Source organism: Ascaphus truei, chromosome 3 (assembly GCF_040206685.1).
Source record: "Ascaphus truei isolate aAscTru1 chromosome 3, aAscTru1.hap1, whole genome shotgun sequence".
In the NCBI taxonomy this organism is placed as follows: Eukaryota; Metazoa; Chordata; class Amphibia; order Anura; family Ascaphidae; genus Ascaphus; species Ascaphus truei.
In genome coordinates, this window is record NC_134485.1 from 7,634,022 (window position 1) to 7,649,890 (window position 15,869).

Consider the following 15,869-nt stretch of genomic DNA (forward strand, 5'->3'; position numbering starts at 1 on the left):
GTATATGCATGTTTTACTTTGTTTTTATGTATATAAGATAACTGATTCTCTCCTCTGTCTTATACGGTGCGTGACCCCCCGATTTAGACATAATGTAATCCTCAACAGTATTCCTCAGCCATGCATCCCTGTTATCCTCGATCTCCTGCATGAGAGTTTCCGGTACATACGGATATTCTAGACCATGAGATTTATTGTACCGGGCAACTATTGCTCTCTCAGCCCTGCTGATGCGGATAAGCTTTTTATTACCTGCCCTGCCTGGCAGCACCCACGACAATGGTTCTTCAGAAGCAACCACGTCATATAGTATGGACGACCCTCGGGGAGTAACTAGACCCTTTTGTATATTGTACCATCTCTTTCTTAATTCCTCTAGGCGCTCCTCATCTGAGTACTCACCCTCATCCCACCAGTGGTAAACTATATCACTGCTTATTAATATGAATCGCGTACGATCCAACCAGACCTCATACCCCTCAAACATAGGAGCCCACCATCTGGTCTCTTTCTCCACAGCCTGCTCTTGCACTGAGACTGTTATCTCACCTTCCTCCAGTTCTCCCCCAGAAGAAACTCCGGATGTCCCTGTGGACCTAGAATTGGACCCAAGGCATTTAGGCCTACCCCTTACATTGGCATTGAAATCAACAGAATTCGTTCTTGAAGATACATCAGAAGCGATCATTTCCCTCCCCGATCCCTCATCGGAGGTAAAACATTCCCCCCAGTCCAGATTTGACCCAGTCCGTTCCTCGGAGGTATCCCGGGACTCCCCAGACAACCCTTGGCTCGATAGTATGAGGAGGTGACAGGGGCAGGGGTTTGGGCTATGGCTGGGGGCAGGGCAAAGGGGAATGCATGCGACCGATGCAGTACTACAACCCGCAGCTTGACAATACCTCGGCCGATGCCAGCGGGTTGCGGTTCAGGCTCACCCGTCTCCTGATTCCCAGGCTTCCGCAGGGCCTGCCAGCTCTTGCTCTTCCCAGCTCCAGACGACCTGGTACAACACGGTGGTCACAAGGGCGCGGCCATCTTCCAGACAGTTCCGCAGTGTCCGCCGGAAGTGACGTCATCAATCTCGCGGGACGAGGCGTCACCATCTTGGGTTGGGTTCCACACCGGAACCTCTTCCTCCAGAACGACATCCGCCGCCGGAAGTGAAGGTTCTTCTCGTAGCTCCGCTCGGGACTTGGCTGTACCTTCCGTCTTCATCGCATCCATCGGAGCCTGTGGAGGGTAAGGAGGTGTCTCACCGCTCCGTCGGCTGGCGATGGGGTCCTCTCCACCTTCCGCACTGGGAGTCACCACGGCCGTGGGACTCTCCAGACTCTGCTCCGCTACCACACAGGTAAGTGCTGGCTCTTTTTCCGCACCGCTGTAGTGACCCGCCGGTAGGAGCATCACCACCGATGTCGGGCTGACCTGCTCCTCGTCCGACGAAGCATACTCCGACGCTGGTAGTGGTACTTCCGAAGGGGACCGGCAGCGAGGTTCCGAAGGGGACCGGCAGCGAGGTTCCGAAGGGGACCGACAGCGAGGTTCCTGGTTCTCGCTGCGGTTAGAGGCCCCAATTTCTTTCTTCTCCGTAGCGATCACCAGCAATGATCCCCATTCTCTGGGATCAGCTTTCTCCGTTTTTACCTCGGGCCGAGGCTCCAGCCGTCAGCTTGGCTGTCTTTCCTCCCGCCTCTGCGGCGTGTCCGGGCACAAAGGGCTGCATGGCCCACAGATAATATATGCCACATTGTGGACACCTTGCCGTGGTGCTGGCTTCTCCGCCGGGCAACCTGCACTGCATGCACAGGCACCGCAATGTCTCTTTGTCCACAGCCTTTACTACCAGGAAGCCTCCTGGCAATGAATTGGGGTATACCCCAATATCCATCTCGCTCTTTGTAGTACTGGTTAAGGGAGACACTTTGCACAGTGGTCTCTCCTGTTCACCAGCTCCTCGCAACTGAGGGGCAGGAAGCGCACCTCCAGCTCCTCCCTCAGCTAGCTCCACTCTCATTTGGCAGAGACAAGAACCCCTCCCCCTGGTAGATATTAGGGGAGGGTCCCATAGATTTACTGGGTGACCAACAATTGGCTCTGAGCCTGTCACAGTACAGGAGGGTGCGGCCACAGCTTTCGCGCTACTTCCCCCAACAGGGCGGGGTTCTTTATTTGGCGTCAATCCCGGCCAACTTCTTGCAATCTTAGTATTTGCAGAATTCTCTTCACTCGGCCCACGCGGTCTCCCAGGGAAGTGGGAACCGCCATCTTGGTTTACATGCCCATTCACTTTAGCAACTGAGGTAGATACTTGTCTAGGGATCACCGTCTGGCAATCAGGTTCTTCATCCACTCCGCACATAATAGCAATGTCCTCAACACTGTCCTCCAGGGTAGCACCCCGGGATCCTAGGCAGGACAAAATTGGTGCAGCCACTGCTTTAGCGCCACTCCAAAGCAAACTAGCCAAAGTCACTTCGGTAGCTCTCTCCTCTGTGGTATACACACCACGTGCGCTCTCTCCATCAGGTGCGGTCCGCCATCTTGGACTCTCCGCACCGCGCGGAACTTCACCTCTTGCAGTCGCCATCTTTACTTGATAACTGCTATCACACATGGTGCTCCTCTCTGCTGGGCAGCCGCCATTTCGATGCAATAAAGAATGCCAGTGCACCACTCTACATGTATCTAATGTATGTTTGACTCATGTGTACTACCTCAGGCTAGGCTCACTCTTTCTCTGAATGCTGTATCTGCCTTCCTCCAGTATGTGCTCTGTGGTAAGTGTTCTGGTTACTGGCTAGAGTATAAGAATAAACAAATGGGGTGCTCCACCCAGTGACATTCAATCACATAGGTATAAATCCATGAAAATTTCAATGTTGGATAAGGAGTGGGTATATAAATGTAATGACCTGTGAGTCACTGTGGGAATAAAGTCCTCCAAGTACTCAGCGATAAGAGTCAAAAATAAAGTCTCTTACCCACTCTTGTGACATCCAAGGTAGGAAGCAGTGGCTTGCCAGCCATGAAGATCAATCCAGGAACAGCAATCCCCATGGGGGTTTTTATTGTATCCAGTCATGTACTGAAATAAAGAACGTTTGAATTTTTACCACCTGGCTCCCTGGCTGTGCGCCATTTGCTACTGTTTTGCTGTTACTGGCTAGAGTAGTATGGCTTCTCCATGCAGTACTAGGGCGTCAACCTCTCTTGGCTACCTCTAGCGCAGACCCTCTCAGGAATTCCTGACCCATGTTAACCAGGCTTTCCCATTAGGCATCCTACGACTAGCTGCCTCATGGTGACTAGAAAAGCTATAGCCCTGTCTCCAGACCCACTTTACTCCACTCAGGGCCCCTAGGGTGTGCTTTGCGAGTCGCCACGACCTTCCTGACTACCCCTAGGTCCCGTCCCATCCACAGCACTGACTGGCAGCATACACTCTCCTGTTTTCCTATGTGCCTAGCAAAAGCCTGTCCTGTTGATAGGTCTCTCAGCAGCGCCTCCAATTGTAACAGTGTTTTCCCTGGGCCCTTCTGCTCCTGATCCCATATGTGACAAACTGTCCCCATTACATGTATGTATGTTGTGGTGCACCTGCTGGCTTACAGGACTCCTGAGTCTCCCGCTGGGTGTTAGTGGGGATATCACCATGACAGGCGTCTGAGGTAGTATTCTGAGTCCTACTCACATTCGGTACAGCGCCTCCACCCCATCAGGATCCATACGGCAGCAGGGAGGAGTATCTGACAGGGAACTCTTGGGTGCATCTTCCTGATGAATAACTCCAAACTCACACAGGAAGGGTCTCTTGAACAAGGGCATCTTTAATGACATCTCCTTTGGCAGACTGCCCATCATAGCGGTCGTACTTAGCCGCACATTCTGTGAAGGTACTCCATGCGGAAGGTTCCTCCTCTCTCTTAATTGAGTTGCTCTTCCACCTCTCCCCTAAGGGAGATCACCATCTGTGCCAGGTCCCTGGACACAGTGTGCAGTACTCTGAACAGCAGAGCTGAACCTTGAACCTCACACTTCTTTGAACTAGATCAGAACTCAGACATAACTCAACAGACTAACTTTAGGCAGTGCTGTGTATTATATAGACCCAGTAAAGATTCACCTCTTGTGTCACTAACAGTGGACACAAAACATGCTGTCACTTCCTTTGTTACATATGACACATCACCAGGGTTTGAGGGCAAACCTCCATGATAGTTACTGGCAACCCTGCCTTCTTACCAGGATTACTGCCAGCATGGGGAAGATCTGTATACCAATTTTACACATGGCTACATGTATATTAAATTATGCTTTTTTGTATTATCCCATTTTTTTTATTCTGATTTCTATAAGACAGTGAGTGCTGGACAAGTTTTTGGATTGGATTAAAGTAATATACAGTAACTCTGTGTCTTTTCATTAGTTGAACAGTAACCTGAAACATGTTCATTTTACATCTTCATCTGAAGAGGAGATTTTCTTTACTAAGGACGGGGATGTTCCTGGACTTTATGACATTATAAACTGGGTCACTACCTCTGACCCTACTGTGACTGGTATCAAAGTTGGAAGCTTCAACTCCTCAGCACCTGTCGGTCAGCAACTCACTATCACCGATAATGACATTCAATGGAACCCAAATGTCACACTGGTAAGAAGGGAGGCAAAGGTGACATTCTCAGAGGAATGAAGATACTTAGCTTGTTAAGTTATCAGATTGTGCATGCCACTTACACTAAAAAAGGAAGAGTTTTGAAAGAGAGAATGAAAACCTTAATATGTAGGAATTTAAGTAGAAGGTGTTACATATAGAGAGACATTATTTGTCTTTATGAGACCAGAAGAATAAGGAACATTAAGTTATCTTTGGTTCCTGTGTCCTATTCTGTTCATTATATTGGAGTCGGTTGTCTATTCTCTGAGCTCCCCATTGTAAACACTGTACACTGAAGGTTACCTGTTAAATCAAATAAAATGTCAACCATTGTTGCAAATTCCAAATTAATACAATGTATCCCCATCAATGCTTCATTAACTACTATATTTGCAACAAAAAAAAGGATTGAGATAAGAGCACACATTTAGGGTAAGAATTCCCAGCAATACCTATTGGTTTTCTTGTTTTAACCACCAATATTTTATTACTGAAGGTCACATACACATCAATCTATAACATTATAGTGGGAGCTTAAGAAATACTTCACATTTAGAAATATGTATACAAACCAAAATTGGTGATAACATCATTCTAAATATTATTTTTTTTCTCTAGTTGACATGTAGGCAGGAAAATACCAGCCATCTAACTATCACCCTGTCTCTGTCCTGCCGTTTGCCTCTAAAATGAAAAAATGTCTTCCTATGTCTTTTCTCACTACGCCGTATGTTCTTTCCTTTTAGCTTCTATACTCTCCTAAAACTTCTACAATCAGATTTGCACACTGCTCACTCAACTGAAACAGCACTCACCAAAGTAGCAAATGGTATCCCCATTGCTGAATCCTAGGGACATTACTCATTCTTCTTGACCTGGCTGCTGACTTTGTTACTGTTAACCACCTACTTCTCCTTCACACCCGCACCAGGGTCAGAGACAGCTTTCCCAGGGCCCAGGACTAAAATTTCCACCAGAGCACCCAACCCACATGTCGGTGTTCTTGTGAGACAATTCCTCAACCCTGTTTTCTCTAACACTCCCCCCTTCTAACACTCACCTCGGATAATGATATGCCTACCTCCTGGAGAGTGTTCTTCACTTTGATGGATGTTGTGAAGGGGTTTTTCTTTACCATGGAAAGGATCATATGATCATCTACCACTGTTGTCTTCCATGGACGTCCAGGCCTTTTTGTGTTGCAGAGCTCACCAGTGCGTTCTTTTTTTCTCAGAATGTACCAAACTGTTGATTTGGCCACTCCTAATGTTCCTGCTATCTCTCTGATGGATTTTCTTTTTTTTTTGCAGCCTTAGGATGCCCTGTTTCATTTGCATAGAGAGCTCCTTTACCCGCATGTTGTGGGATTACAGCAACAGCTTCCAAATGTGAATGCCACACCTGGAATCAACTCCAGACCTTTTACCTGCTTAATTGATGATGAAATAACGAAGGAATAGCCCACACCTGTCCATGAAACAGCTTTTGAGTCAATTGTCCAATTACTTTTGGTCCCTTGAAAAAGAGGGGGCTACATATTAAAGAGATGTAATTCCTAAACCTTTTCTCCAATTTGGATGTAAATACTCTCACATTAAAGCTAATAGACTGAACTTTAAGCCCATATTCATTATTTAATTGTAACTTGGATTTATTTTGGTACCCAACCGAAATAACAAAACTTGTATCAGTGTCCAATTATTTCCGGACCTAACTGCATATATTATATAATAATAAAAAATGTATATATATATTGTGACAAACGCCCCTCTTTTGTAGTGCTGACGTCTGTCTGGGTTCTTCCCGACACAGTCTTCTAGGGTTAATTATACAACAAACAGGATCATGCCAAGTATTATGCTGCTTAACTCAGGCTTCTGCCTGCTTTATTTTCATCCAAGTAAGGTACTGCAGCTTTAACATGTGTAGGTTAGAGGTACTCAGATACTTTCATTCAGCAGTTCACACATTTCAGTGTTACAATATTTCCCACACTGTTATTTCAAGAAATAAAACCAAAATCATATAAGCAAATCCTATCCCTTTCAGGGATCTATCTACACATCAGAATCAGTCTCTCTAACAGCTGCTGGCCAACTAAACTGGTTCCCCAGCTTAAAACAATGCTCTCTCATTTAGGGACACAAGATACAGCACAGTCTTTTAGCAACAGCAGTAACCATTTGTTTTGTCTTATCTGTTCGTGGTGTCCAGGCAAATCCTCTGGTACTGTCATACGTGGAGAGGCCGTCAACCTCGATACTGGATGCAGGAGAGTAGCGACACCCCCAGCCCCCAGGCTCCAAGGAGAGAGAGTGAAATGCAAAACCTCTCTGCTCTAAATACCTGTGCATGTGATTAGAAGAGCAGGTGAGGGAGAACTAGAGCCATTGTAATCTGTGGTCTGGATTTTCCATCCAGCTGCCTGAGGTAATGGGAAGCTGTGGAACGGATCATTTGTAACTATTCCTGCACTTTCTGCTCTAAAATGGGGCAGAAAGCTGCCTAACATCTTTGGACTATGTCACAATATATATATATATATATATATATATATATATATATATATATATATATATATATATATACTGCTGCGGCCAAGTTTATTTGAGCATTTGCCCGTTCTTGGCCGCAGCAGTAGCCTGGCGCGCGCCCGAGTGTGACGGGCGCGCGCCGAAGCAGCGGAAGAGCGCCCTCTATCGGGGCGCTCTCCCTACCGCTGCCGGGTCCGCCGGGTCCCCCGGAACCCCCTGCCGCCGTCCCGCGATCGCGGGACACCAGGGCTCCCTCGGGGAGCCCTGGACGCGCGTGCAGGGGGCGCACGCTCCCGAAGACGCGTGACCGCGCGTCTATGACGCGCGGCACGCCGAAGGGCGGCCACTAGCAAGCCGGGAAATCTCCCGGCTTGCGGTACCGGCCACACTTTAATAAAGTGTGTCGGTACTGTATATATATATATATATATATCCCTTGCTGCAGTGGAAGTGCTGTATGCTGGGTGACAATGGGGAAAGACAGGGTTGCAGACCTGTCTAAGACATGCAAATGAACATACAGTAATATTTACAGTTGCTTTATGCTTTACTGTGGAGGGTTTTTGTCACTTTTTTTACCCACCATAACCTTAATGACAGTGGTGATTACCTAGTCTAGTCTCAAACCTGCTAGCCATTAAGACCAGCCTCACACTGATGATACCCATCAAGGTTGAAACATGTATGTGAGTAGGTCTAATGGCTTTGCATCTCATCCCAGCCTCTGTTTAAAAGCTGTGTTTAAAACAGCATGCATTGGCTTGAGGATTGGCTTGTGTAATACGAGCTTGAGACAAAAGGTGGCACTGAGTGCTCATTTGCATGTCATTTCCCAGAATCCCTTGCTGCAGTGGAAGTGCTGTATGCTGGGTGACAATGGGGAAAGACAGGGTTGCAGACCTGTCTAAGACATGCAAATGAACATACAGTAATATTTACAGTTGCTATATATATATATATATATATATATATATATATATATATATATATATATATATATATATATATATATATATATATATAGACAAAAATGTTACCAGACGTGAATCCGGAGAACAGAAATAGCACACAGCCAGGTAAATAGAAAAATTGTATTAATCTCAGCAATACATGGCACTGCATCCAACGTTTCGGTCAGCTCAACGTGACCTTCCTCAGGGATGTGCAGGAAGGTCACGTTGAGCTGACCGAAATGTTGGATGCAGTGCCATGTAATGCTGAGATGATTACAGTTTTTCTATTTACCTGGCTGTGTGCTGTTTCTGTTCTCCGGATTCATGTCTGGTAACATTTTTGTCTTTATGTGCATATGGGACAAGCATCGTTTTTTTTCTAGTTTTCAGTGTGCCTTCTGCCCTTTTATCTCTCTCTCTCTCTCTCTCTCTCTCTCTCTCTCTCTCTCTCTCTCTCTCTCTCTCTCTCTCTCTCTCTTTCTCTCTCTCTCTCTCTCTCTCTCTATATATATATATATATATATATATATATATATATATATATATATCAAATGGAAATATTACTGTATGCTCATTTGCATGTCTTAGACAAGTCTGCAACCCCGCCTTTCACCATTATCACCCAGCACACAGCACTTCCACTGCAGCAAGGGATTCTGGGAAATGACATGCAAATGGACACAGTGTCATCTTTTGCTTCAAAACCATTTTTAACATGGTTCCCTATAGGCTTAAGCTTGCTGCATGGTCACAGCTTTGAGCACAGCCAGGGTTAAGATGCATAGCCATATATATATGTAAATTTATCCTCTACTCCAACGTTAGTAGGGATCGTCACCTTCAACTCCGAAGATCCTCCCTAGAGGCCGATACCCTCTAAGGTGCTGGACAGGAAAAGACGAACGTTCGGGAGAGAAGTAAATGAGTCAGACATGAATGCTCTTTGTCAAATACTTTACTCTGTTTATTATTAGTTACAATCAGGTTTATATAGCCGAGCGAGGGTGTATACGTGCAAAAGCTTACTTCCCATATTTTGACATTACATTATTCATCTGAACAGTTACAATACTTTGGGGGTTATGCACAAAGCAGTGATAAGTGTTGTCAGTAGTCTTTTGAGAAAATTCCTCCCCCCTGTTTTCTCATACACACCCCCATTCTCACACTCACCTCCTCACTCTCACCACGTCACCCTTTCCTCCCCCCATATTATAATATATATATTATAATAAAAAATGTGTGTATATACATGTAGCCCCCTGTAAACAGCCCCGGCTATACCTATCTCCTTCCTACTGTGGTAAGTCCTGTTAAGGGCAGGCACCAGTAGTGAGCATGGGTTTCCCCCGCTTCAAGCCCTGACGTGATTGATGGAGGTAGGCCCCCTGACTCTGTGTGCAGGCAGAGACACAGGGGAGGGGTCTGCTGACATCATGATAGGCGGGGCTGTCTCTATTTAGTGGGCTGCTCCTGTGAGTCTGGAGCAGAGTGTGAGGTGTGCTGAAGTGAGTGTTAGGTGTGCTGAAGCAGAGTCTGGAGAGAGAGCTGAAGCAGAGTCTGAGCTTGGAGCGAGGAGAGGATAGGAGAGACTCAGCGAGTAGAGCTGATAGCACCATAGTTCAGGTGGACCTGAAGCAGAGTCTGAGCTTGGAGCATGCCAGTGAGAGGAGAGGAGAGACTCAGCCACTTTGAGTAGAGCTGATAGCACCATAGTTCAGGTGGACCAATGCCCCTCACCCCGATGCAGGGGTGATGGGGAGAATCCATCCCCACCCATGGGATATCCTCTGAGGTGGGCAGTGGGATATTGACACCCCAGCCCAGACCATCCTGTCAGAGGATAAACTTGGAGGGAAGGAGAGGAGGAAAGATCTGTACAAAGCGGAGGGTCGAGTGATAAGCAGGACATTGCTGTTGTTGTTGTGGCTGCTTGTCGCCACTGCTGCCGGAGGTACGGATCCGACCAATAAACAGAGACATTACTTTTAAATCAGAGACTGTTGTGTGATTCTGGAGCATCCACCCTGGGACCAGGGTTCACTCTTCTATACAGGTCCTATCCCACATCCCTGGGAGTATAGAGGATGGAGGCGCTGCACCACTAAAGCAATGGAGGCTATTACCCCAGAAGCTGGGTCCTGTGATCCCCCACACCACCGCGGGAGACTCAGGCCCTCCTGTTCCATGCAGGTACGCACCACCCAGTCCATAAAATCCGCCCTCACGCACCCTAGATATGTCAGATGAGTCTAGGGGAGGGAATATGGGTTACATTTGGAGGCGCTGCTAAGATAAACAGGACAGGCTTACAGCATGGCAGAACAGAAAGGGTGATGTGCACTCTCCAGCCAAGTGCTGAGGAACGTAGGGTGCAATATCACACCGGGGGTAGTCGGGGGAGCGTGGATCGCTGCTTCCGCACAGTATGCCCTGGGCAACCCTAAGCTGGTGGCGTGAGAGGGGTGCATAGCTATAGCTGCCCGAGTCCCTTGAGGCAGATAGTGTGCGGCAACTGGGGGGGTCAGCCTGTTAACTAGTCCAGGGACCATGGCCCAGGGCCCGCGCTATGAGTGGCCAAAAGTAGGAGACGCCCGTACCTAGGGAGATGCCCGGTACTCTAGCTAGCACCCACAAAACGCACCACAGAGAACTTGACGGAACGAACCTCGAGCACAATACACACACGGAAGGGGTTCTGCTAAGCCTGTGGTAGGCCACCTCATATTAGTGGGTACCACAGTAAGCATGAGGTGAGAAGTAAGAAGTGTTCAGGAGATCAGTCCGGGTCTAGGAGCAGATCGCAACCTAGACACCGAGAGTAGTACACGATTACATGTGGTGGGCGCATCGAAGATGGCTGCCGTCCCTACATGTGCTCCGCGGAGCGAAGGACAATCTAAAATAGCGACAAATGCGCCATCAACGGCCCAGCAGTTCGCAGCCGATCTAAAATGGCATTTCCCGCCAGTCCTGGAGCGAGCACGTGAGTTGTGCAAAAGAACTGTGCGAGAAATGTGGCGGGAAATGTGCAGGGGTTTGGTGCCAAACCCAGATCCCCTGCAAGAGGAGCGAAGCGGCGCGAAAGCCGAAAGCCCACCCACCTGTGCTGTGACTGGTCAACAAACCAAGTCGCGTCACACTGGAAAAAGGAGGGCCCGCCTCTGGATTCCACCAGAGGGAGGGGGCATAAGGAGAGCCAATCAGGAGCATCCTCAGTGAAGGGAGGGACAGGAAGCGAGAGCGAAGAGCTTCACTTCTGTCTGGCATTCGAGGAGCAAGGAGCTGAAACCCTGAACTGTTCAACCCCTGAGCTAACCATGTCGGAGATGAGCACTACTATTTACCAACTGCCAGGAGGCTTACTGGTAGTGGAGGTAGCTGAGCACAAATACCTCCGGTGTTTGTGCGTCCACTGCGGGATACCGGGCGCGGTACCAAGCACCAAGGCCCGATGCCCTCAATGTGGCACATTTTATCTATGGCCGAACGAGCCGTGGCCTTTGATCGAGACCCCGCGGGGTGCCTCTCCGGGAACGTTAACGGAGGTGGCGGAAGGTAAAGACAAGACTGCCCTGGTTCCCCGTTACACCCAAGCGGGAGGAACCAAGGCCCAGCCCGCTACAGAACCGAGCGAGCTGTCGACGGAGAAGAGAGCGACCGCAGTGGAGGTACCTGACCGAGACTGTTTTGTACCTTTACCCACTGGTTGTATCGCCGAAGAACCCGGTGACTCCCTAGCGGAGGAACCGATCCTGATATCCTCAGAGGAAGAGGTTGGCGTGCCATCGGTGGCGATGTGCCTACCGGCGAACCACCCCAGCGGTACCAAGAAGGATCAGACGAGTCCGGAAACCTTCCGACGGCGAGCGCTGGTGCGGCCGGAGGCCCGTAAGAGTCCCACGGCCGTGGTGACTCCCAGTGCGGCGGAAACGGAGACCGAGACGACCCCGGAGGATCCCAAGATTATCACACAGCAGCGGAGCGGTAAGGAGACTCCACCACCTCCTTACTCCCGCCAGGCGACAGCAGCGACCGCGGAGGACGAGAAGGAGAGGCTTGCAGCCTATTTGTCCGTCCGTGAACCGGATGCTCCGCCAACGCCCATGCCGGTCTTCGACGCACTTCCGGTGCGTGACCACGGAGCAGAGGGAGATTCTAAGGGCCCAGCTGATGACATCATTTCCGGTTCCACCGGAAAACGAGGCCCGGAAGCGCTGTTCTCCTCACGGAAAGTAGCCATGGCTGCCGCAATGGCCACCCTGAAGAGCCATGGTCCATCGAGAGAGGCGCGACACATGGCGGAGAACGCGCCCAAGAAAGCGTCCCTTGGACCCGGTATCACCCGCTTGCTGGACAATGACATGAACGTTGCCCCTGCCCCAAACCATAGCTCCATCGCCCCAGCCACTGCCCCTGCCCAGTCACGAGTATTGCCACCGGGACCTAGCGGGGATAAATTAAGCAAATACCCGAAGTATTCCAAGGACTTGCGGGACTGGGAATTGAGAGATGAGGGGTCGGATGGGGAAATACCTTATTTGAGTGTAATACCTGTGTCTAACCCTGTGCTGTTTTCTCCTAGCGCTAGAGGGAGAGCCCGAGGGTCACATACTCCAGCAGAGTCTGGGCCTGTTCCGGAGGTGGTTCAAAAGATGAACTCTACCAGGTACTTTAATGCCAAAGGGAGGAGAGATTGCTTGCGCTCTACGGATGCGGGGACGTCCGGTGTTTCTTCACAGGCAGAATCTGAGGTAGAGCACACTAGTCAGTCTACCGAATACGAGCCCCGTGACAAGTCGTGGGCACCCCTATTTACTGGGTACCATGCCGGCATGGACCGTACACGGTTCCTGCTAATTAAGAGTAACATCGTAGACCATTGGTGGGTAACTGGTGCCTTTACTCCTCAGGAGGTGGAGGATGAGATAGGTCATAGGTTCCGGGAGATCGAGCAGAAACTCATTAAACCCAAGGGCCCCAGTATTCTATATGACGAAATTCCTCCGGAAGAGCCAGAGTTTTGGGTACTGCCAAGCAGGGCGGGGCACCGCAAACTCACTAAATTGAGCCGTGCCTACAGAGCCATAGTGGCTAGGCATAGGCAGTCGCATGGATATGAGTACCCTTATGTGCCTGAGCCCATCCTGAGGGAGATAGAAGAGAATCGGGATAGTTGGCTCAGAGAGGCTGTGCAGGAATATCTTCGGACCAGGTTTGGTCAGGGAGGTTATCATAATGAGGATAAAATAAGCGAGCTGGTTAGGATCTGGAGCATAGGGAGGTGCATATACATGCACAGCGTGATGTATCGACCGGAGCATGGGTCAGTGCAATCTTTCTATGTGAACATCACGGATCATAATGGGTGGAGAATAAGAAAGCCAGATCCAAAACATTATTTGTAGGGTTCTCCATGTTGGGAGTACCCGGTTGTATTATTAAGCTACCTCATATGCAATGTATGATGACAATGCCATATATGTGCTGTTTCCCAGGTTGTTCGCCGCAAGTTGGTGCTGCTAGACCTAGGTCTAAGTGAGGACCATTGGATTCCACCAGAGGGAGAGTGTAGCCCCCTGTAAACAGCACCGGCTATACCTATCTCCTTCCTACTGTGTTAAGTCCTGTTAAGGGCAGGCACCAGTAGTGATCATGGGTTTCCCCCGCTTCAAGCCCTGACTTGATTGATGGAGATAGGCCCCCTGACTCTGTGTGCAGGCAGAGACACAGGGGAGGGGTCTGCTGACATCATGATAGGCGGGGCTGTCTCTATTTAGTGGGCTGCTCCTGTGAGTCTGGAGCAGAGTGTGAGGTGTGCTGGAGCAGAGTGTGAGGTGTGCTGAAGTGAGTGTTAGGTGTGCTGAAGCAGAGTCTGGAGAGAGAGCTGAAGCAGAGTCTGAGCTTGGAGCATGCCAGTGAGAGGAGAGGAGAGACTCAGCCACTTTGAGTAGAGCTGATAGCACCATAGTTCAGGTGGACCAATGCCCCTCACCCCGATGCAGGGGTGATGGGGAGAATCCATCCCCACCCATGGGATATCCTCTGAGGTGGGCAGTGGGATATTGACACCCCAGCCCAGACCATCCTGTCAGAGGATAAACTTGGAGGGAAGGAGAGGAGGAAAGATCTGTACAAAGCGGAGGGTCGAGTGATAAGCGGGACATTGCTGCCGGAGGTACGGATCCGACCAATAAAGAGAGACATTACTTTTATATCAGAGACTGTTGTGTGATTCTGGAGCATCCACCCTGGGACCAGGGTTCACTCTTCTATACAGGTCCTATCCCACATCCCTGGGAGTATAGAGGATGGAGGCGCTGCACCACTAAAGCAATGGAGGCTATTACCCCAGAAGCCGGGTCCTGTGATCCCCCACACTACCGCGGGAGACTCAGGCCCTCCTGTTCCACGCAGGTACGCACCACCCAGTCCATGTAATCCGCCCTCACGCACCCTAGATATGTCAGATGAGTCTAGGGGGGGGGGGGAATATGGGTTACATATATATAAATATATATATATATATATATATATATATATATATATATATATACATCAAATAGAACAGCTGGCACTCCTTAGGTGCTGATAGGCTGTAGGTGCTTGCCCCATATTGATAATATAGACATACGTTACCATTCCAAGGTCTGGTAAAGTAAGAGACAGCACTCAATTGTAGAAAACTTCACAAAGTGTATTGGTCAAAATAGTGGTACATCAAGAAACCTAACGTTTCAGTCCTCCAAAATGGGACCTTCCTCAGGGTGATACAAGTCGAGAGTGATAGACAAACCACATATATATACACATCAAGACACTAACAATCAATTAGCATAAACCAATAACCATCAACCAATTAAAATAATTGCACACACCTGCAGTGGACATCATGTGTTGACCATACTTACATAAGGCCCCTCCCTGTTGCCTACATCATCATACACACTGCTGTGTGTGGTGTCCATGACAACCACACTGTTGCAAAACACTGCTGGCTAATGACAGATCGCACATGCGCCTCTAGTGGCAGTTCCCTGCTAACTGCATGTAGTTCCTGAAATGCTGACAGATCTCACATTAGCATAATGCTAGCCCCTGAGGCATGTGTATCCAGGTCCCCCTCTGCCTGTCGCCCCCCCCCCCCTCACCTTGCTGGCGATCACGGTTGCCGCCGAGCCCAATGGCGGTCCCGTCGGCCGGTTGCAAGAGTGAGGGCGATTAGGATCATGCTTAGGGGAGTTGCCGGGGACGCGTGCGGCCGGTTGCTAGGGCCGCGATTGCATTGCGAGGAATCCCGGCGCTCCCGAAGCAGGGCGGCAGGGCGCCGCCATCCTCAATGTGTTCGCGCATGCGCAATGGGTGCCCTCTCTCAGTGGTCACTACGGAAGTTCGCTCATGCGCAGTTGCAGCGCGCGAACGGGGCCCAATCAAAGGAGGGCTCTCAGCAGGGACTATGAGTCCCATGGGCCTCAGCAGCACCCCATGTGATGCCAGGGAGCCAAAAGGGCTACAGGAGCTCCCTGCTTGCAGGGAATTGATACTTTTCGCTAGCTGGAGAAGCGAGGCAGTCAGGACCAGGAAGAGTAAGGGATAAGAGGTGCGTGCAGGGGTCTGTGACCCGCTGCATTAGGCCAGCAGCCCCCTAAGCCCCTAAGCCCCAAATAGGTCCTGAGCCCCTCTGATAGCTTGTGGTGCTGTAGGACAGGCCCACGGTTAGGG

General features: G+C 49.5%; 1 protein-coding gene across 1 annotated transcript in view; it reads left to right on the forward strand.

Annotated features, from left to right (window-relative positions):
- Nucleotides 1-1,276: 1,276 nt before the first annotated feature.
- Nucleotides 1,277-15,869, forward strand: part of LOC142490610 (vomeronasal type-2 receptor 26-like) — a 117,113-nt gene continuing 102,520 nt past the window's right edge. The window contains exons 1-2 of the mRNA XM_075593027.1: nucleotides 1,277-1,354; nucleotides 4,430-4,657. Coding sequence (XP_075449142.1) covers nucleotides 1,277-1,354; nucleotides 4,430-4,657 — 306 coding nt within the window. The remainder of the gene's footprint in view (nucleotides 1,355-4,429; nucleotides 4,658-15,869) is intronic.